Genomic DNA, 21,425 nt, shown 5'->3' on the forward strand with positions numbered 1-21,425 from the left:
ATTTTGGCAACCATATAGTGGGATTGCCATTAGAGTATCCTTGTTGTTGAAGCACGTGCACAGACACCCATCTTTGATGAACATTATAAATTGGTGGGCTGATGCCTTTGGTGCTGAGGTTTGTTTCTTTGAACAAGCTTAGGGGACTTTTTGATGCACTTGGGAATCCAAGCTTTGGTATTAATTTGGTAGTAACCTTATGCTTGCACTAAATTTTTTGGTACCTACACTTGTTAACTTGGTGTTCTTTGAGGAAATCTCATAGGCTTTTGTGGACGATGTTGTGGAGGAGTACTTTTATTTTTCCTTGGGCTGCTCTGAGTGTTGCGTTGAGGAAGAGGCTTTGATGATCGAGGCACCCAAATTGGATTGGTGCCTTCGTAGTAGCCTTGGGCTACAAGTGGCTTCTTCTCCACCCACCTATTGATACCATGATTTGTGTTGTCTTGGTGGATTTTTCTTTTTGGTGGAAGTGGAAGGTTTTGGGCCCTCCTTCACATTGGTTGGCAGTAGTGAGGCTACAGGTTTGAGACTCATGGGCATTGTTGACGATGAGGTTCAAGTCTCTTGCAGAGTGGTGGTACTGATGTGGAGGCTATTGAGCATACAGTCCCCTCTTTTGGCAAGGTTGGTTGATGAAGAGGCATTTCCTCTGGGGCTTTTCCCTTGAGTTTCTTCTTTGAGGTTTGAGTTGGGGATTTTCTTTAGGAATAGCAGTTGATTGCATGGTTTTGGCATCCAACTTCGTTGGTGAGGATGGAGTTGAAGGAGTAGCTGCTTTATCGGAGTTGGTTGAGGCAGATGGTAGGTCATTGTGTAGAGGGGCTTCTGTGGAAGAGGCTTGTAACCTTTTGCGTTCCGCATCATAGAAATCCATTAGGGTTGGATGCTCTTCTGTGCAGTATTGTATTATCAACTATGTGTCATTGACCATCATGGGGTGATGACCCTATCACTAGAAAAGCAGAGTGGTTCTTGGGCAGTAATAGTCCATTTATGCCCCAAAATCACATCTGCTTCTAATACATACTCAACCACAAAAAACTTGCAAGTAAGGGGGTTAGTTTCAATGTACATTGTATGTTCAAAGTACCCCAGACATGGCATGTTTAAGTCTTGTGTAAATGGAATTCTTTCAGGACATGTTTAAGTCTTGTGTAAATGGAATTCTTTCAGGATAAGCTGTAAGTGTTGGTTGACCTAACAAATCCTATAACTTGAGGGTCATGAGATTGTGTTCTTGAGTTGGATAAAGCTGTGCTTGGATTGTGGTGATTTTATTGGAAATTTCCAATCCAACCATAATTCTTAGAATATTCTCATTAAGGTATGTTGGAAGTTCCAGCTCCTTCAAGGTGTCTTCCTCCCATAAGAGCACAATGCCTGCGCAGGAGTGCTCAAGGTGACTATATGCATGGATTCATCAAGTGAATACAGCAAGTCACGTATCCAAGTTTCACTTAAGGACGACATCATACTCAAGGGAATCTGTGGGTAAAAATGGAATCTAAATTCCACATCTCCACCTATTGTTTGAGTAGCATAGCTAAAGTAACCTGGAACTTCAATGTTTTGTCCATTGGCTCCTCTTGCAAGACCATGTCTTTAGGGGTGATTTTAGGTTGTCCCAATGACACCCAAGTGTCTATTGTCAAGATGTTATGACTAGCTCGAGGGCTAATCAATCCGCGTTTGCGTTTAACATCATTGTCTCTAGGGAAATCCAACCATATCATGATAGAATTTTCAAGAGGAACCATGGATGTTTTAGTTTGTGTTTTAGCTTCAGCTCCGTTTCGATTTCATATTCCCATTCACTTCCATCCTCGTTTTGGCTCTCAGCTTTTTCAAGAGTTCCCAATGTGTACAATGGTACACTCGATCCTTTGACAATTCTAACTAATGTTTGTTTGAAAACTTGTGAATCCTCACAGTCTTATTCTATGGAGCTCTTTATTTCTTGGTATAACTCATGTTTAGTCTTTAAACGTGTAAGTGTTGATGCTATGCTGGCTTCACCACCATGAGAGAATAGCACTCCTCCAAATGAGGTTTTGAGAGACTGCTTTTATTTCGTAAGGGATTCATCGAATTTCTCACATGCTTTTTTAACTCTATAATTCGTGCAATATGCCTCTATTGACTCTTTTATCGAGAGTTTGTCTTCCTCTTGAAAGAGGAAGCCTCAAAGCATACCTACACTAAATCTTATAATTTGCATATACAACACTTCAAATATACTAGTCATGTAACATGTTTACGACTAGCCAACTCACATCAAAACTAATAAGTAAGCTCTAAATCTTATAATATGCATACACAAGATTTACTTTATCATCTCAAAGCATACCTACACTAAAAGGAACATTGGGTTTATGGGATTTTGGAAACCATGTAAAAGTTACAATTCTCTAAACTACAATAACTTTTGTTGTGCAATCCAGAATTACAAAAAACTTACATAGTTAGGAAGCTTACTATTTGTAGATAACTTTTGATTATTTGATTGCCCCAATCCGACTTACAGATCTCAAGGTACTAGCATAGCAAGTAAACCCAATCTGGAAGAGTTGTCAATGTGCCTGGCCAAAAGTTGTCAACACCTGGTAATATTTTTCACATCAAGTATTGGATTTTATATGTGACTTTTGCTGGATGATATTGGAGACTAGTTCTACCCTTGTGCCATGTATCACCTTTAAGCGCTAAATATAGAAATTAAATAAATATGGTGCCCTGGCCTTGACTCCAGTTCATGCGTGGCTAAAAATAGCAAGTGAGAGGTAAAAAACATGACCTAAGGTGTGAGGCTTGTAGATCATGGTGGGATGTAGCTGGATTTTATGCTTTATGTTGAAGACTTTTAAGTCTCTTTAGGACCTTGTCCATGCCTCACTTTAAACAGCACCATAACTACCGGTTTTGGACAAGCACATACATGGTGAAGGTCCTTGATGGGCTCTACGATCCTATTTGGTCAGATTTTTATTCCAACCACCACCAGTGTGGAAATGACAATCAGGACTAAACGAAGCAGTATCCCTTCTTATAACCTCTATGGGGACGCCCATTATTTTATTTCAGGCTATTTTATTTGGATGCACCTTTTATTTATATCATCTACCATAATTAATCAAGCTATGTACACTGGTATGATGTCTACCGGGATTAATATGTTTAATCAACTATGTGCGCTGGTATGATATGGTTAGGATTAATTTTTTCAATCAGCTATGTACACTAACTAATATTATTTTGGATGAAAGCAATGATTGAGTGGCAGATTATGTGTTAATCACGGGTGGAACATGTGTTGGACCACTATGAGATATTTTGGAAGACATGTGAACACCTTTTATGGTTTCATATTTAGGCATCAATATTTTTGTAAGGCTTAGTTCGATTGAGGTCATGTAACCACGTTCACCCTTCACAAACTTCGTAGCTTTCACTTAGACCTGCTTTCTATTGCTAGCTCAAACAAGTTGGGAATATCCACTTAGTTAACACCTCAAATGGTCTTAACACCCCACATATCCTTAAAATAGTAGCAAGTAGCTTTTATTAGCTTGAATCCACTAAATTTTTTAGAGTTTTAGTGTGGTTTGACTCAATGGACCACAACCAAATGATACTAAATATGGCACATGATCACTAGGATTGGTAAGCCCTTGGATAATAAATCTAATACAAAGATAAGAGTTGAGAACTCATTACCGTAGAATACCTTCCTTGCAGTCACAAACATGTCATTCATTGTCATGGACACCAAAACCACACTATCAAAAGAGAGTATGTAAGCTTTCTTGTCTTGCCTTGGCTCAACTAAAGGAGAGAGTCTAAGTGGTTTTGGTCACACCACACACTAGTAGAAATAACAATGAGCGAGGTGTGATGTTACCTTGCTTACTTGCCATTCCTAGCTGCTTTTTGAGAGCAAATCCTCGTTGATGTCCAATATATAAATACAATACAAATGCATGCAAATGTGTATGTAAAGACTAGGTGGATTTTGTAAGTCACACTAGTCAAAATATGCCGAGTGAGAGTATAGAAAGATTACTTTACTCACATGATGCTCACCACCTAAACTGTAGATGATCGAGTTCCTTCTTTTCTTCACACTTGCAACTTGCAACCACCTAACCGTAAATGATGCCCACCACCTAAACCATAGATGACCGGGTTCCTTCTTTTCTTTGTGCACTTGCAACCGCATGTTAGTATCCAATGCAAAGGATCGAGACGAGACATGTATGTAAGCTTAGATAAGAATTTATAGCTCAAAGTAGTGTAAAACAAACTCTAGTAGTGCCAGGGATAATTAATGATGTAAGATGCAATTCACAACTACCCCACAAGAAAATATAGTATGTAAAAGCACCAAAACCAAAGTTAAGACTCTCAGACATTGTAACAAAGTAATCCAAATCTTAACCTAATCAAATAAAACCAAGTTTTATCACAATACTAAGATAACAAGTGATTAACAGGCAAATACAACCTAGATTATAATGCCTAGCTTCACTAATCCTTATTAGGGACCAAAAATTTAGAAAATATGTAGGCCAAACTAGGTAGAACTGAAGTTATAAGCTTGTAAAGCTTGATCTCCCGGTTCTAATGGTAGTATGGATTTCAAATTTGAGTTCAGGAACTCTAGATATGAGCAAAACAAAGTTAGCAAAAAATTAGTTACAAAATTGCTAATTAGTTCCTAACCCAACTTAATTAATACTAATCACACCTATAAAATTAATCAAAATACTTCTAATCATGATGTGAGTGTATTCTTTAATGTAAATCACTAATTAATTATTGAATTAGAGATTAATTAATTAAAAAAACTTTCTTTGCTATTCTTTCAGAGTTACTAAAGAGAGTTAATAAGTAATTAATCTTCTAATTATTATAAAAATTAAGATGAAAATACCTACAATGCAATACAAAGGCTTAGCAAATGCCTAATATATAATTAAAATTAACTAAATCTAATAATTCTCTAAACTTATAACTATTTAACATGCCTTTGAGAACTTAATTCTGAACATAGCTAAGAGCTAAAAACATGTCTGTGAGAACTTAATTCTGAACATAGCTGAGAGCTAAAAACATGTTTTTTTTCTTTTTCAAATCCATTAGATTAAATCACAAAAAACACACACAAACACTAAAAAACAAACGAATGCTAACAAGATTAAACACAAAAACAAGGTAAAAACATAAAAATAAACTCATTTTCCCCTCTCCTTCCACATAACTTATACTATCTTCTCTACATAAGCAAAAATGGATATGAAAGAAACACAAGAAAAACCATAGAAACTGCCTCACGGGTCTAAGGAGGTAACCTTGCCTCCATTGCATGTACCCTCCTCTCCACAATGTGGTGGCCCAAAACAAAGCAAGGAATCCTTATCTTCATCATGGGAATGCAAATGCTACCCATTTAGAGCTTCCCAAGGGAGGCTCTTTAACTGCTTGTGTTATAGCTAACCCTTGAGGCTGTCACCCACAGCGTTGGATGTGGAACTCCTTGGACAAACCCCTCTCACGACAACAAGAAGCTATGGTGTTATGAGATAATAATCTGCAAGCTCTCACTCTTACACTCACTCTCACCACACTCAAGAGATAAGATAGAGAAGCTAGTGCTCTTAATCTCATACAAGGGAAGTGTCCATTTCTCATTAGAGAAGTTATCTTTATACAACTTACTAAGTGCCTAGGCACCTAGACTTAGGCAATCGGCCTTAGTCTAAACTATGTATATATGTGTCCTAGGCTAACTAATGTACATTCCTTTGATTCCAACATTACACTTAGGTTGGTCATCCCTCGTTTATATCATTATGCACGCATTAGAGTGAAAAATTTAATGGATCTACATGAAGTGCTAAAAAAAATCGCTTAGGTGACAAGCAAAGTTTACAAAGAGACCTAAATGAATAGATTTGTTGATGCCGATCACTCGTAATGACTTTAATTTTATTAAAAAATATGTTGAAGGAACACGTCGTCGAAGACGTTCATCTCATTAACCACCATTAAGTTGCTAGTGTCCACCACCTTGGCTAGACATTACTACAAAGTACCAAAAACTAGTATCTCTTGAAACTTAGGTACTTTTTCCACAACTCTAGCAATAAAAATAATTTGTGATGGGACCCAATAGAGTTGTCCACCTAGTTAACTACCAAAAATGGGCTTAATATTCTTCATGTTGGGCACACCTTCTGCCCTTTGCCAAGTCACATCTCTTACATATTTCACTATGGCCATCACAAATTTTTCACATCTCAACATTCTTAGACTATGAGTCACCTAATCCCCCTCTAAATCTTTATAGTGGTATCCTTGACTACATTTCCTAGCCCACCATAATCTCCTTCTGAGCAGCCTGTGTACAGAGCTCTCTTGATTCTTTCCTCCCATTGAATATAGACTTTGATAATCAACAATTTCATCTTTCTAGCCCTCTTCACTTATCAGTTCATTCCCTTATTTATTCCCATCCACCCTTCCTCCCCAATCTTGGAGCCAAACGATCCCTAGCACACTGTCCAAACTTCCCATGATGGAAGCATGCCCTAGTAAAGGACACAAATTATAGTTTATTTCTCATTTCTTTATACCTAACCTTAGCAAGGGTCCCAACGGAGCACATTTATAAGCCCTTTAAGAATAATAAAGGGGCCTTAGTTAAAAGCTTAAAAAACAACATAGGATTAGAGAGCATGATATGAAAAAATCCCTTAGTTAAAAGCTTAAAGGGGCCTTAGTTAAAAGCTTAAAGGGGCCTTAGTTAAAAGCTTAAAAAACAACATAGGATTAGAGAGCATGATATGAAAAAATCCCTTACCCAACTTGAACACTTCTTGAACCGCCTTGGCTTATATAACTTTCTTTTCAAACAAAGTCACCAAGTCATGCTTCATAAAAATACATAGGATACAAATAGCTCACTTGTTTATTCTTAAAGTCTACATGCACATAAACCTGAATCATGCCACCTTGTTGATTCTTGACACTATCTTCCGCTTTTTGTTTCTCTAAGGCTATGCTATGTAAACTCTATTAGAGCCTTGCCTTTGCCTAGGTGATGTGAAACATGGTTGGATCATTAACCTGTAGCGATTCCACAAACTACTTGGACCTCTTGCTATTGTCCTTTCATTAACTTTTCTCTCTTGTAATGTCATCAACCTCCCCCCTGTATCCTCTCACACACACTCCCCCTGTATCCTCTTTGTAATGTTGTCAACCTCCCCCTATATCCTCTTTGTAATATCATCAACCTCCCCCTTGTATCCTCTTTGTAATGTCATCAACCTCCCCCTTGTATCCTCTCTCACACACACTCCCCACTCGTCCATCTCTCTCTCTCTCTCTCTCTCTCTCTCTCTCTCTCTCTCTCTCTCTACTTATGGAAGCACCTTGCATGTTGTCATTCACCGAAGAGAAGGCCAAAATTCCATAGTGTCAAGGCCTATCCTCTCCTTTCCTCTATCTAAATTCACCTCATTGACATTTTTAAAAGAACCTTGTCTACTTGCTTGCTCTTTGTGTTCGTGGCTTTGCAACTTCTTTTCTCCCTAACCTATAAATGGCCGTAATACTACAATCCCCCCTGTATCCTTTCTCTCACACACTCCCCTTGTATCCTCTTTGTAATGTCATCAACCTGCCCCCTGTATCCTCTCTCACACACACTCCACCTTGTATCCTCTCTCTAATGTCATTAACCTCCCCCTTGTATCCTCTCTCACACACACACTCCCCCCCCCCTCTCTCTCTCTATGTGTGTGTGTATATATATATATATATATATATTTCTACTTATGGAAGCACCTTGCATGTTGTCATTCACCTAAGAGAAGGCCAAAATTCCAAAGTGTCAAGGCCTATCCTCTCCTTTCCTCTATCTAAATTTATCTCATCAATAATCTTTAAAAGAACCTCTATCTAAATTTATCTCATCAATAATCTTTAAAAGAACCTCTTCTTCTTGCTTGCTCTTTGTGTTTGTGGCTTTGCAACTTCTTTTCTTCCTACCCCATAAATGGCGGTAATACTACAATCCCTAAAGATTTTATCATCTAATACAATCCCCTAAAATTTTATCATCTACTTTTATTAAAACTCAAATCTTAGAGCTAGTAAAGTAATAGATTCAATTTTACAAAATTCAAATCTTGAAGCTAGTTAAAGAAATAGATTCAATTTACAACAAACTAATTGGTTATTTAAGATCAAACTACAAAATTTCAAAATTTAAAATTTGCATATCTTGGTAATATGACACCTAATGAGATTTTCTTTTTCAAACTTAAATTCTTTGTGCAGAGAATTAAAAAAATAAAAAATTAAGCATGTGCTTACCATATTTTCAATTCAACAAAAAATGCTAAATAGTTATCTTACAACGTTAGACCTTGACAAAAAATTTAATAATAATACAAGTTATAGGAAATAGTGGATCTTGATACTAACACTCTTCTACGTGACTTCATAGACTCTAATGAATTTTTTGATACCTCTTCTTCTATTTTCACATTGGCGCATGGCAAAGGTCACTCTTTATTAGGATTCTTCCAAGATAGTCACTATGAAGGACTCACCCTGACAGCATTATTTTTTGGAAGCAAAAGGGACACAAATATAAAGAACACAAAAATTATCAAAGAATAGCACAATCTAGTACTATCACTCTTTTACATGACTTTATAGACTCTAATGATTTTTTTGATACTTCGTTTTCTATTTTCATATTAGCACCTATGTCAATCTCCATTGGGAATATTCCTCCAAGATAGACACCATGTAGGAATCAACTTATCAACTTTACTTTTTGGGCATGAAAGGGGCACAAATATAAATAACAATAATCAAGCTATCAAAGAATAGTACAATTGAAAATTTTAAATTATGATCATAGATTTGATAAACATATTATATATATATTTAAAGTAATTAAAATATAAAACATTAATATTTTATAAAGAAAAATTGAACAAAATAATTATTCAAGTTAAAGATGTGAAAACCAAAGCAAACCTTGACAATATATATCAAGATTTGCAACGACGGTTAAGAATATCACTAGATCACGTAAGATACCTATGTAAGGGCATCTAAGCTTTTTTGTAACATTTGTAGAGTGTAGAACATAATTAGGAGCCTTTATAGCATGCTCTGGGCAAATAAGCTCAAAATAAAATAATAAACTTACATTTAAAATAAAAAATTACAAAAGTTATCATGGTATGGTAGTACAATCAAAGAACAACAACTTTATGATAAATAAACACAATAAAACAAGAAACTAACATTTTAAATATAGAATTACAAAAATCAAAGATCCTATAAGATGGGTACGATATTAGAATCAAAGAGGGATATTAATCACAAAAGATCAAACTTTCATAGGTGAAAGGAGAGTTTTCTTTTTCGTGATAGAATTTCAATCTAAAGGCAACGAAGATGGCTATGGTCTTCTATGGATTATTGATTTACAAATGAAGAATTCATAAAGGCTTTTGACAAATACATATCATATCGCAAAAGAAACTCCTTGATTGACTCTTAAAAAATGGTAAACCAAGTGAGTTGGCTACCATATTCGGGCTATGCCTCAATTAATGAAGCACTAAGGTATTCACTTTCGCAGCCATGCGCATCAACCACACCGCATCGACTTTCTCTCTTTCACTCACCGCCTCGTCTCTCTCTCTCTCTCTCTCGGCCTTTTGCCCAGATGAAAAAAAGCAGCCGAGTAGCTTTTATACCTGCGGTGAGGCAATTATTGAACGAGTTGAGAAGATTCAAGATAGTTCTCTTTTTTTAAAAATCTGCCTCTAGACACTTCACTGCCTAAGGTTTGAAACCCTAATGTTAATAAACCTAAGCCTAAGGTCCCTCTTTCCTTAACTAATTAATTAATGAAAAAGAAAAGTTGGTACCCATATTTGAAGGAAAGGGTATCCCTTTCTCCTAAAATACATGGCACACTTGTATGTGAACAATGTGAACACACACCTACCCTCAATGATATAAGTTAATAGTTTTGCTCACAAGAGAATTGTGAACCTTTTGAGTAAGCAGAGTGTGCACTGTGACCTTTTTGGCATGCAACGTGACGAGCTTTATATTGGCCAGAAGAAAAGCTGATATATGCGTGTATGGAATATTCTGGTCTCTGAATCTCAGCTGTATTGGGACGATGTCGGGCGTGTTAACGTGTGCCTTCTTCTCTAATCCTATCACAAGTGGGCATTTTGGGTCACACCTGTTTCAAACCCTTGTCCTGCTTTGAACAGTTAACGTGGATGAAAGCTCAGCTCAGCACACTTTGCGCCATGGACTCTTCTTGCTTCGTGAATTCAAGAAGCTTGCTGGAGAGGGCAGATTTAAGCCGTGGGGGCAGCACGCTTCTAGAGAAATGGCACCAAAAACCCATTTTCTGGGCACGGTCACTCCCTTCGCCTACCTTCTCTGGATTAAGGATTTGTAAGCTGAACATCAGTCATAAGCCTTCATGTCACTTCCTCGTCTCAGCAACAGCAAAAAGCCTCCACGATTCAGCGCCTGCAGAAGAAAAGGTATGTGCCCACATGCTCACTTGTGTCAGAAAGCACCACCTGCGCTTGACATTCCAAAATATGCTAGTTGTTTTTGTCTCTGATCCATTGGATGGTGCATCACCTGTGGGATGATGGTTCGAACATGCTCACATATCTTATTGCTGGGCTGCTTCTCCTCTCTTCTAAGATGCTAATGAATGTCGCCAGCAGGCTCTGGCCGAAGTGGCTATTGCACCATGTTATCCAGAGCAGGGGGCAAGGGTTCGAACTGACACCTATAATACATATGGCTCACACATTAAAAAAAGATGTCAGTGAATGTTCTTCTGTAGGATGCCTTAATCAAGGTGCCCTTGATTGCTACATGAAGTAGGATAAGCAGGTCAGTCTAATTTCCAGTAGCGACGGTTATTGCAACTCTTTGCTGAGATGATGAAAATATTGTATCTCCCAAGCAGATGGATGCCTAGGTCATGGAATTGCATCACCCGTTTTGCGGTGCCTTCTGACCGATGCACCAAAGAAATACATGATAAAAGATTTATCATGCACGTTGCATGTTCTGCATTGTTAAGAATATGTCACCACTTCTTTAATTCATAAAAGACAGCATAAAGCTTCCTTTCATGCATTGGATACTTACTACGGGGTGTTGTCTAGAAAATTGGTCATTCTGCATTAATCTGATTTTCTGATGATTTTTCCCTGAATCTAGTGTCCAGTTCCTGTCGTCTCCTGCTCAAATGTCCCCATCCTATTTCATCAATGTAGGCCACTGCCTCCCAGCACTGACCATTCCATCACACCTGTGCATCCTACTCTACCCATATGCATACCCTAGTCTCACTAACACTCAGTAGGGATTATAATGATCGCTCTCCCACCTAAACTACCCTATACTGGTCTTTGTAGGCAAGGTGATTGCTTTGATGCATATAACAATCAAGTTGGGGACCAGTGGAATTTGCTTAGTTCCCGGTCTGGATTGCTTAGAGAGTATGGTAAGGTAACAGATTTCAGAGATCAGCTAGTATTGTACTTCATTCTCATATGATCAAAGGAAATCAGCAGATTCGGAGGTGGGGCCAGAGGAATTTGCGTAGTTCCTGGTCTGAATTGCACAGAGAGTATGGTAAGGTAACAGATTTTAGAGATCAGCTAGTATTTATATATATATACCTGGATGAATCCAGGAACATGCCCAAATTCACCTTTTAGGAACGTGCATGTTATATACTTATGGTAGTCAACCCACAAGACTATATAACTATCAACTCCATTATGCATAGTATGTACTAGATACTACGACATCCCCACTAACGTCATCAGTGCCCAATAGTGGGTGTCGAACTCTGTATCAAGATATGCTCTCACACACGCACTCCACACACACACACACACACACACACACAGACACACACACACACACACACATAAGAGCATATATTCACACAAAGCCCTTCGTATTGAGTTTTTGTCAAACCTCCGGACATGCAGGGCAGACTCAGCCATAATGAAGCCTAGCACTAAGGGAAGTAGCAAATAGAAAGAATTAGTAAAACAAATAAGTAGTTGATAGGGAAAATGCATCACTAAAGATAGAAAGAATAAGCACAATATCAACTGGCGCAACTCGGATGAAAACTTCACAATGTGAAATCTGTATGTCCGCTAATACAATTGAATTATATACCCAGATGAATGCATGAACATGCCCAAATTCACCTTTTAGGAACGTGCATGTTATATACTCATGGTAGTCAATCCACAAGACTATATAACTATCAACTCCATTATGCATAGTATGGACTAGATACTACGACATCTCCACTAATGTCATCAATGCCCAATAGTGGGTGTAGAACTCTGTATCAAGATATGCTCTCACACATGCACTCCACACACACACACACACACTTTTTTTTTTTTAGTAAAACCAGTAATTGTTATATTTTCATAAAGTCAATATACAAGACATTAGACTCCAAAGGAGAGCCTAATGGAAGCACACAAGAAAGTTTACATAATCATATTCTCCAGAGTGGAGAATATCCAAAGATCAAAAGCACTCGAAGAAAAGCTGAATACAAGATGCATCCATGTCACCCTCAAGGCAAGCAGCATATACAGACTGTCGCAATGAGGCTCGGAAAGATTCATATGATTGGAGATTGTGCCTTCCCAAATATGCAAAATTGTGTTCACTCCAGATGGTCCATAGGGCCCAATATCTCACCCAAAATAGAAAAAGTGAGTATTGGGACAAAGTTCTGAGATGTCTGCCAAAGAGCCAGAAATGTTTCCCAAATCTATGAGTTGGGAAGCGAAGGCAAAGATAATCAGAAATACGCCTGAGGAGGATTCTAGAACAAGGACAATGCCAAAGCAAATGAGGAATTGTCTCTGAAAGAGCCATACATCTTAGACAGGTGGATGATGCAATATGGCGTCTTGCAAGTGTAACCCCCACTGATAATGTACCTGTCAAACATCTCCAGAGGAAAAGTCTTTGTTTCAAAGGCATTTTACTTTTCCATATCATTCGAATATTCTTCCTCCACCATGAAAGGGGTTTCCTTATATGCCATAAAGAATTGCCATATTGCTGGATCCATGGAGCAGGCTGAAGTAAATGATAGGCTTTAATGGAGGTTAGAGCGGGGAGAGGAACAGGATGAGTGCCTGTAGTGGAGGAAAGCAGCTGCCAATCCATAAGCCGATCCATAGGAGCCATAGGAGGAACTGGTAGAAAAGGAAATAATAAATCAGCAATTTTCTTCCATATGGTCCTGTGATGCATTCCCAAAGGATAGGAAGCCATAGCCTGGGGAAAAGATAAAACATATCCCTGATCATCCACCACATCTTGTATATACCGAATTCCCAATTTAGAGAGGTTGTATGCTCGGATCGGTTCCTGTAAGGCAAGTGGAGTGTCAAAGATGGCACTCCAATGAATACTTTCCTGTCTCATGGAATTTGTCCCCGAGCAATTATTAGGAGCCCATTTAACTTTTGAAAGTAGCTGTTTCCAGTCCAAAATCAAAGCAGTAGAGAAAGGGCAGCCTGGTATCTTTCCTGCAAATCTCCCAATGACAACCTCCCAGGGATCAGTAGTCCATTGGCCATAAGCAGAAGTCCTCATATTAACACACATAGATGCAAGCATACATGTCCATGGCTGTTGTTGGCGGAAAAAAGTATGCAGCATAGTGATTTTCCTTGCAAGGACATGATACCGCACATTTAGAATATTTAGACCACCATGCATCCCTGGGGAGCACAACAATTCCATCTTCATCAGTCTTAATGCTTTCACTGCCGCTTTTGTTCTCCAGAGTATTTCCATGGCTTGTGACATAAAGGCTGAAATATCCCGAGAGGACCAATGTAACAATGGCAAATAAAATTGCACATATGACATTACAATAGACTGCACTATTCTGAGCCTGACATGAAGTGGCCAGGTAGATATCTTCCAGAAATCCAATTTATGTTGCAGTCTTTGTAAGACCCATTTGAGCTGCTGCTTCCTAGTAATATGCCACACACACACACACACACACACACATAAGAGCATATATTCACACAAAGTCCTTCGTACTGAGTTTCTGTCAAACCTCTGGAGATGTAGGGCAGACTCAGCCATAATGAAGCCTAGCACTAAGGGAAGTAGCTAATAGAAAGAATTAGTACAGCCAATAAGTAGTTGATAGGGCAAATGCACCGCTAAAGATAGAAAGAATAAGCACAATATCAACTGGCCGCAACTCGGACGAAAACTTCACAATCAACTAGTATTGTACTTTATGCTCATACTCCACGGCGGGGGTCTGGTGGGTTTGGGGGGGGGGAACGTCTTGGCCATTGAGACTCAATGCACTTGTTCTATCTGAGGTGCATAGTTGCCAGACGTTTTAAAAACGGGAAGTATTATACGAGTTTTATACTTTTAAAAGCGTTTTTTATTTTTTGGGAAAGTTTTTAAAATAAGTTTTTTATTCATTAATTTTTAAAGCTATAATTATGGCATGTATATATAGTTTTCAACCTTAGGAACCACAGATTTCATGTATAAAAGTTAAACTTGTGCATAAAAACTCAAGAGCGAACAATTTGAAGCCTATGGCTATCATAATTCATTAAATCATAATGATAATATATTCACATGGCCCCAGGCCCCCATGGGTCTGGTGGCGGCAATGCCAACTTTAATATTGATTTACCAATGACCATTCAACATTGAGCATTCTTGTTTTTAAAAAAACGTGTCCCAATTTTTTTTTTAAAAATAAATATTTTTTTTTCAGAAAGAAGACTTCTACTAAGTATGAAAAATTTTTACAAAATGGAGATTTCACACCAAGAAAGGTGGAGATCTCAACCAATCAGGAGCCCTGTGCTGCCAATAGGGTCCCGAATGAGAGGACGTGAAAAAGATACCAATGTCCCACTCTCATAAACTGGCCGCGCTTCCTCTCCGCAGCCCTCGAAGATCCCTGGATTCTGGCCCAGGTAGCCATGATGGTGTGAATAATATCACTCCAAATCCTGCAAAGACATTGAGAAACAAAAACGGGAGTACCCTCAATAGCCTCGGTGCATCTAGCCTTCTAGATATTCTATCCATGACTGTGTGTTTTTCTCTGGACAGTATGCAGGTGTGCATGGGGACATGGAGGACAGTGTGAATGGCATCAGATTGGAGTCAAAAAGTAAACCCATGTGTGGACAACCCCAAGTGTGAAGGGGGCCAAGTGATTAAAGTCTTTTCTCATAACCCATGGGGACAAAGGGGTTTGGAGGGGACAAAGGTTTTTTTTTTTTTTTTCCCCCCGAGAATAGATCCTTTCATTAGTTATATAAAAACGCCCGTAGGGCTACAAAAGATCTCTCCTGCTCATAAGAGAAACAGAGCAGAGAATACAACAAGGCAGTCTGGGAGACTCTCCCTAGGAGCTGCAAAATACAAGCATCAGTACTAAGGATTGAGGGGCTAAATCATACAATAGGGGGGGGGGGAATAGCCAAACAGGTGGCCTGTAATGCCAACGGGGGGATCCCGTGTGTAAGGTGTAGAAAGGGCCGTTGCGCCAGGTGGTGTGAAAGGCCTGGCGCTGCAAGATCGCCTCGTCCGAGTCGCCCCGGATGCGGTCATACTGTCCTCGCAGGGTGTGGATCAACTCCTGCCAGATCCCCCGAACAGTCTCTGCTGGTGGCTCCAGTCTCCCCTCAAAGGCCGTGAAACACCGGGCCCTCCAGGTGAACCAGATGGTCAGGCTGTTGAGGAGCTTCCATCGTAAATCCCTCTCCTGTGTCCAGCTGGCGGACGAGAAATCTGGTGCCGGAACCAGGCGAGGCTGGCCCCTAATGAATCTGATGGCCTGATTGTCCTGCTCCATCTCATAGCCCATAGCAGGCCCTGTCGAAGTCGACCAAGCAGCGGCACCCCACGTAAACATTCCCTCTGGAGAGAGGGGGGCCAGAATACGCAGCATCCGCAGCCAAATCTGCTGCGCCTGAGGGCAATCCCAAAGGCAATGTCTCTGTGTCTCCATAGGGTGGCCGCATCGGACGCAGGCCGCCGGAAGACCGCTGTAAACAAGCCAGGTGCCAACTGCTGAGCCCCTGTGGGCGACCAGCCACTGGAAAGTCGAGATCCTGCGGGCCTGTCGACTAGCCCAGAGCCGAGCCCAAAAATCCTCCAGGAACTCCTGTGAGAGTCCCTGTAGCCGCCAGCTGGAGAGACCATCCTCCTCGCCGTCAAAATATGCCTCCCCAGCCGAACAGTATACTGGAAAAAGGTGATCTCTGTGGCCTCAAGGGATGCATAAGGATCATGCCACTCGTACTCCCCTGGGTCCCACTGTAACCGGGCCAAGGGGCGCGCTGCATATGCCCATATACGCCAATCCGGGAGCACATCAACAGGGTCGGGGTCAATATGCCACTTCCGAGAAGCGGCGGCCACTACCCGTATCCTCTACAAGGTGCACTCTGCAACCAAAGGCGACTCCACCTCCACTCTCTGAAGTCTGCCCTCATCCTGTATCTCATAGTAGAGGCATCTGCCATCCTCAGTGCAAGCTCTGACAGCAATCAGGATCTCCAACTGAGTAAAGGCTCCCATCCACCGTGGGGCCACTGGCTCGAAAGGCGTGAACCACTCCTCTGTGAGTGCCTCCTGAATATCATCCCTCATAATCATCCCCCCTCTGAAGTGACTCAGCCTCTCCACCTGGATCTCCTCTGGGAGATTGCAGAAGGTCTGCCAGTCTCCAAAACTGCGTGCTGGGCCTGCCGCTAAAGGTCCCCAGGCTAGACGAGGCCGAGAACCCAGCATATGACCCTGCTCTGTGCGAACCGCTGGGCTCCAGATGAGCAGCTGTCTGGCCCGCTCCTCAACACAAGAAGGAGGTCACTGAGAGAGCCCCGGTCTCAGCAGCTCCCAAGCTCTCAGGATACTCAAAGCAAATCTGTCCTCCCATCCTCTACTGAGGCCTGTCCTCATCTCTATGAAGATCCAGCGAATCTCTGGTGCCCAAGTGCCCCCTGCTGGGGAGCCCGAGCCTGCAGCTGCTGCAAGAGAAGCTCTTTCCAAGGCTCAGCGCCTGGAAGCAGCCCCCGAACAATAAGCTTCCCCAATAAGGCTCTACTCTGATCGACTGGATCTATAATGCCCAAGCCTCCCTGAGCCAGCGGAAGTGTAATAACTGCCCATGCAACCTTTGCCCGGGCTAGCTGACCGTCCCGCCCAGACCAAAGAAAGTTCCTGATCAGCCTCTGTACCTGGCTGATGCAAGAGCTCGAGAAGATCCAGCAAGACGTAATGTACCACATGGTCGCTATAGCAGCACCTGATTTGCCACCACCACCCTCCCAGCCAAGGATAGTCGAGCTGTACTCCAATACAAAAGCTTCTTCCGAATGCTCAGAAGAAGCGGGGCAATCTGCTGCTCAGGTGACAAATCCAGTCCAATCTGGCATCCCAAATACCGCACTGCTGTGCCAGGAGGAATCCATCTAAAACCGGGGTCCGGGCTCCATGCCGGAGTGGGAGCACTGCTGATCCAAAAGGCCACTGTCTTGCGCCAATTGATCAATGCTCCCGAAGCTGCACTAAAAACCTGGAGCGACTGCTCTGCCCGAAGAAGATTGGCCTCTTGGCCATGCAAAAATAAGCCCGTGTCGTCTGCAAACTCAGCATCAAGCAGGTCCTCCCCCCGGACTGGGAGCTGAAGTCCTCTCAAACCAACCTCCTCTGCCGTCAAATACATGCTCATAGCCTCCGCAAAGAAGAGAAAAAGAAAAGGGGCGAGGGGACACCCCTGTCGGACTGATCTGGTCAGCTCAAAACTCGGCCCCCGTCCTCCTGCAATCAACACCTGGCTACGAGCTGTGGAGTACAGAGCCGCCACCCCTCTGATCCATCCTGGCTCAAAGCCCAGGCGCAGCATAGTGCCCTCTAAGAAACCCCAATCAACTCTATCGTATGCCTTCTCAAAATCGAGAAGCATCACGACCAAGTCCTCGCCAAGAAATCTAGCTCGGGCCGTCGCCTCCCAGAAAGTAAAGATGTTGTCAAGGATACTGCGCTCCTTGACGAATCCTGTCTGGGTAGCATGAATCAACTCCCCCAAAAAGGGCTGGATCCTCAAACTCAAGGCCTTTGCCAAGACCTTGTAGACAGTGTTGAGAATCGTAATAGGCCTCCAATGCCGAATATCATCTGATACTCCCTCCCCCTTGGGGATAAGAAAGATCAAGCCCTCTGAAAAGCTCTGTGGCATCACCCCAGTGTCCAAAACATACTGAAAGCCCCTACGGAGGCCTGGCCCCAAAAGGTCCCAATAGCGCATAAAAAAGGCCGGCGTCAGTCCGTCCTCCCCTGGGCAACTATGTCGCGGCAGGACCCTCAAGGCCTCGGCAAGCTCAATCTCTGAAAGAGGCGCACCAAGAACTGTGCGCATACGATCTGTGATCCTCCTCTGCACATGGGCCCACACAGTCTGTCTGCAAGCATCTCTGTCCTCAGTGGCTGGCTCCGCTGAAAGCAGGTCTCTATAAAATGCAGTGGCTCCCCGGGCTCAGTAGCTACCGAACCATCCGGTCTACCAAGCTGACGGACTCCTGCCCGAGCATGGCGGGGTCCAGTGATCTCAAAAAACTCCCCAGTCACTCTATCACCAAGCTGCGTCCACTGAGCGGCCTGACGACGATAGTAAAACTCATGTCTCTGCTCCTCTGCCTCTCTAACCTCCTGGCGTGCCTGGCTCAGCTGTGACGCCAACCACTCACATGCAGGCTGCTGCTCCTGGAGGCGCTGTAGCGAGGCAAGGCTGTGTCTCAGCCGATGCTCCCGCTCGCGAATCTCTCCCAGCCGTGTCAAAGGTGCAGCGTGCAGAAAAGAGCTAAGCTCGATGAGTCCCTGGGCACACTGGCCTGCTGCATCCTGGTCAGAGCACTGACTATCATGCCAGATCCTCTCAATGTCCTCAGCGAGACTGGGATCTGTAAGTATCCTCTCTGGGATCCTCAACTGCAAACTGGGCTCCCGTGTCCTCTCCTCCAATGTCAGGATAACTGGCGCATGATCTGAAAATGAGGTGCCAGCGAGAATGCCGACGGAGCCCCCTCGCTCCCCTAACCAGTCTGTAATATGCGGAAGCTTCGGAGAAGGATCGGTACTTCAAAACTCAGAAATCAGCACTCTTTTCGCGACGGAATTAACGCACAAACTGAAAGGAGATGTGCAGAAAATAGAGAGAGAAGGGGAAGATGGAGAGGACACAGTATTGCGTCCCAATTACCCTCTGTAGGGCGCCCACCACGGATGGTGTATTTGCTTTATTAGAATGATGTAAATCTGAAAACAAATACAGAAAACTTGACCTTTTCTTGGCTGGAAAATCCTGCCCTTGACCTTCAGTCCTTCACCCCTTTGCGTTAGCAACCTCTTGGCTGTCTTGGCCCTTGTTTGCTTGAACACTTGGTGAATTATGAGATGCTTTCATTGTTTCTTGGCTGGAGTATTTATACTCCCCTTATCATCCAGTCGGCCAGCTTTATAAAAGCCCCACGACTAGGTCTTTAGAAATAAAATGCTTTCACATTATGCAAGCTGCTGGCCACTCTGCGCATGCCTGCTGGGACAGTACCAGGCTGCTGGGCACTCTGCGCATGGGTGTGGGACTGCCCCCTACACCTGGCCGACCTGCTGGGTAGGGTTTTTAGCCCTGTCGGCTGCCTGTCCAGAAGCACTAGGGCTGGCCGACAGCCCTTCCAGCCCATGCCATGGCTGGTGGGCACAGCCTGGGCCCTCCTGGCCCCTTGGGGGTGGTTCTACATCTCCCCCATGCCCACACTAAGGGTGCAAATCTTCGCACTGGGGTAGCCCTATGGGCTGGCCCCATCTCTATATGCAAACCTACATGCCCACAGAGTTCTGGCATCCAGTTGCAAACTAGATACACAGAACATCTGACATCATTCCAGAGGGAGACTCACAGCGCGGACTGGCACTGTTTCATGTGCAGGACAGTGCACACCTGACCTTGGACTCGTGTGCAGGACAATGCACACGTGACCTCGGACGACTGAGATGGATCCCTGGCTGACTCGTCCCGGACTGGGCTCACATGGGACCAGCTCACCATCCCAGGTCTTGCACCTTCTGTACAGAAATGTCTACGTGGCATCCAAGTGCGGGATGCACGTGACATCCCCTTCTGCTTAACTTGACGGAAGCTGCATAGCCTCCAAATAATCCGTCAATAATGCCGGATAGTCTTCGAAAAATTCTTTGTCGAGCCATACCGCTTCATGAGTTCCTCGGTCCTGAAACTTCGTGAGAAACTGTCGTAGTCTTCGGCTTGAGCCATGCTTGAAACGGTGCAGAAGGATCTGTTCTGGAACCATTACTTCTGCTTCATCAATAATGTCTGGTTCCGCTTCGTCTTTGACCTCTGAAGGGGGTGGACCTGCATATGGCTTTAACCAACTGACATGAAATACATCGTGCATAGTCCAACTCGGAGGTAGCTTTAACTGCATAGACACCTCATTAATCTTTTTCCGGATGGGAAATGGTCCGAAGCTCCTGAAAGACAACTTTGGGCATCGCTTGCCCACCTGCTTCAATCTTTGCTTCATAATCCGATGATACACCCAATCCCCTTCCGAAAACTTCATGTCCCTTCGGTCTTTATTGGCCTGTCGAGTGTAGGCCTCTTGCGCTTTAGCCAATCTGTCTTTAACGGACTCTAGGATCTCCTGGTAAGACTCCGTCACTCTGTTCGCCTCCGGTACTGAAGACGAAGTCTTGGTTAACGACTGGAAAGGCCTTCCAAACGCTGCCTCATATGGAGTCCTGCCAATAGCTGAAGAAAAAGAGTCATTCAAAACAGCTTGAACTAAAGGCAAAAACGATTCCCACTTACCTTGCTGATCGTGGACATAACACTTCAGCACATCAAAGGCCAACTGGTTGTATATCTCTGTCTGGCCATCTGTCTGTGGGTGGAATGCACTTGAAAAATTCAACTTAGTACCAAAATTATCAAACAATGCCCTCCAAAAATGACTGGTAAACTTGGCATCTCGGTCTGACGCTATGGTTCTAGGAATCCCGCCAATCGGGTACCAATGCCGAATGAATAGCTGGGCAACATCCTCGATGGTCACATTGGCCCTGCAAGGAATAAGCATAACAAATTTGCTGAACCTATCAACAATAGTTAAACACTGCGTATTACGCTTACTCGGACTGGGAGGCAGATTTGTGACAAAGTCCATCGAAATGTCCTGGAAAGGACCCTCAGGAATTGGCAAAGGCTGTAACAA

At 42.6% G+C, this 21,425-nt stretch overlaps 1 protein-coding gene across 7 annotated transcripts in view; it reads left to right on the forward strand.

Moving 5' to 3' along the window:
- The first annotated feature begins 10,082 nt into the window (after positions 1-10,082).
- The window catches only part of LOC147624169 (isoamylase 2, chloroplastic-like), a 221,221-nt gene continuing 209,878 nt past the window's right edge, over positions 10,083-21,425 (forward strand). For 5 of the 7 annotated variants that reach the window (XR_015269057.1, XR_015269058.1, XR_015269056.1 and 2 more), the window contains exon 1: positions 10,083-10,601. Coding sequence is in view for 2 of the 7 variants with exons in the window: in XM_086819095.1 (XP_086675221.1) it covers positions 10,329-10,601 (273 nt within the window). In the remaining 5 variants the exon portion in view is untranslated. The remainder of the gene's footprint in view (positions 10,602-21,425) is intronic. The other 2 variants (XM_086819099.1, XM_086819101.1) reach the window with 1 other exon arrangement.

The sequence above is a fragment of the Cibotium barometz genome, chromosome 25, assembly GCF_041138505.1.
Source record: "Cibotium barometz isolate CiBa-2024 chromosome 25, ASM4113850v1, whole genome shotgun sequence".
NCBI lineage: Eukaryota > Viridiplantae > Streptophyta > Polypodiopsida > Cyatheales > Cibotiaceae > Cibotium > Cibotium barometz.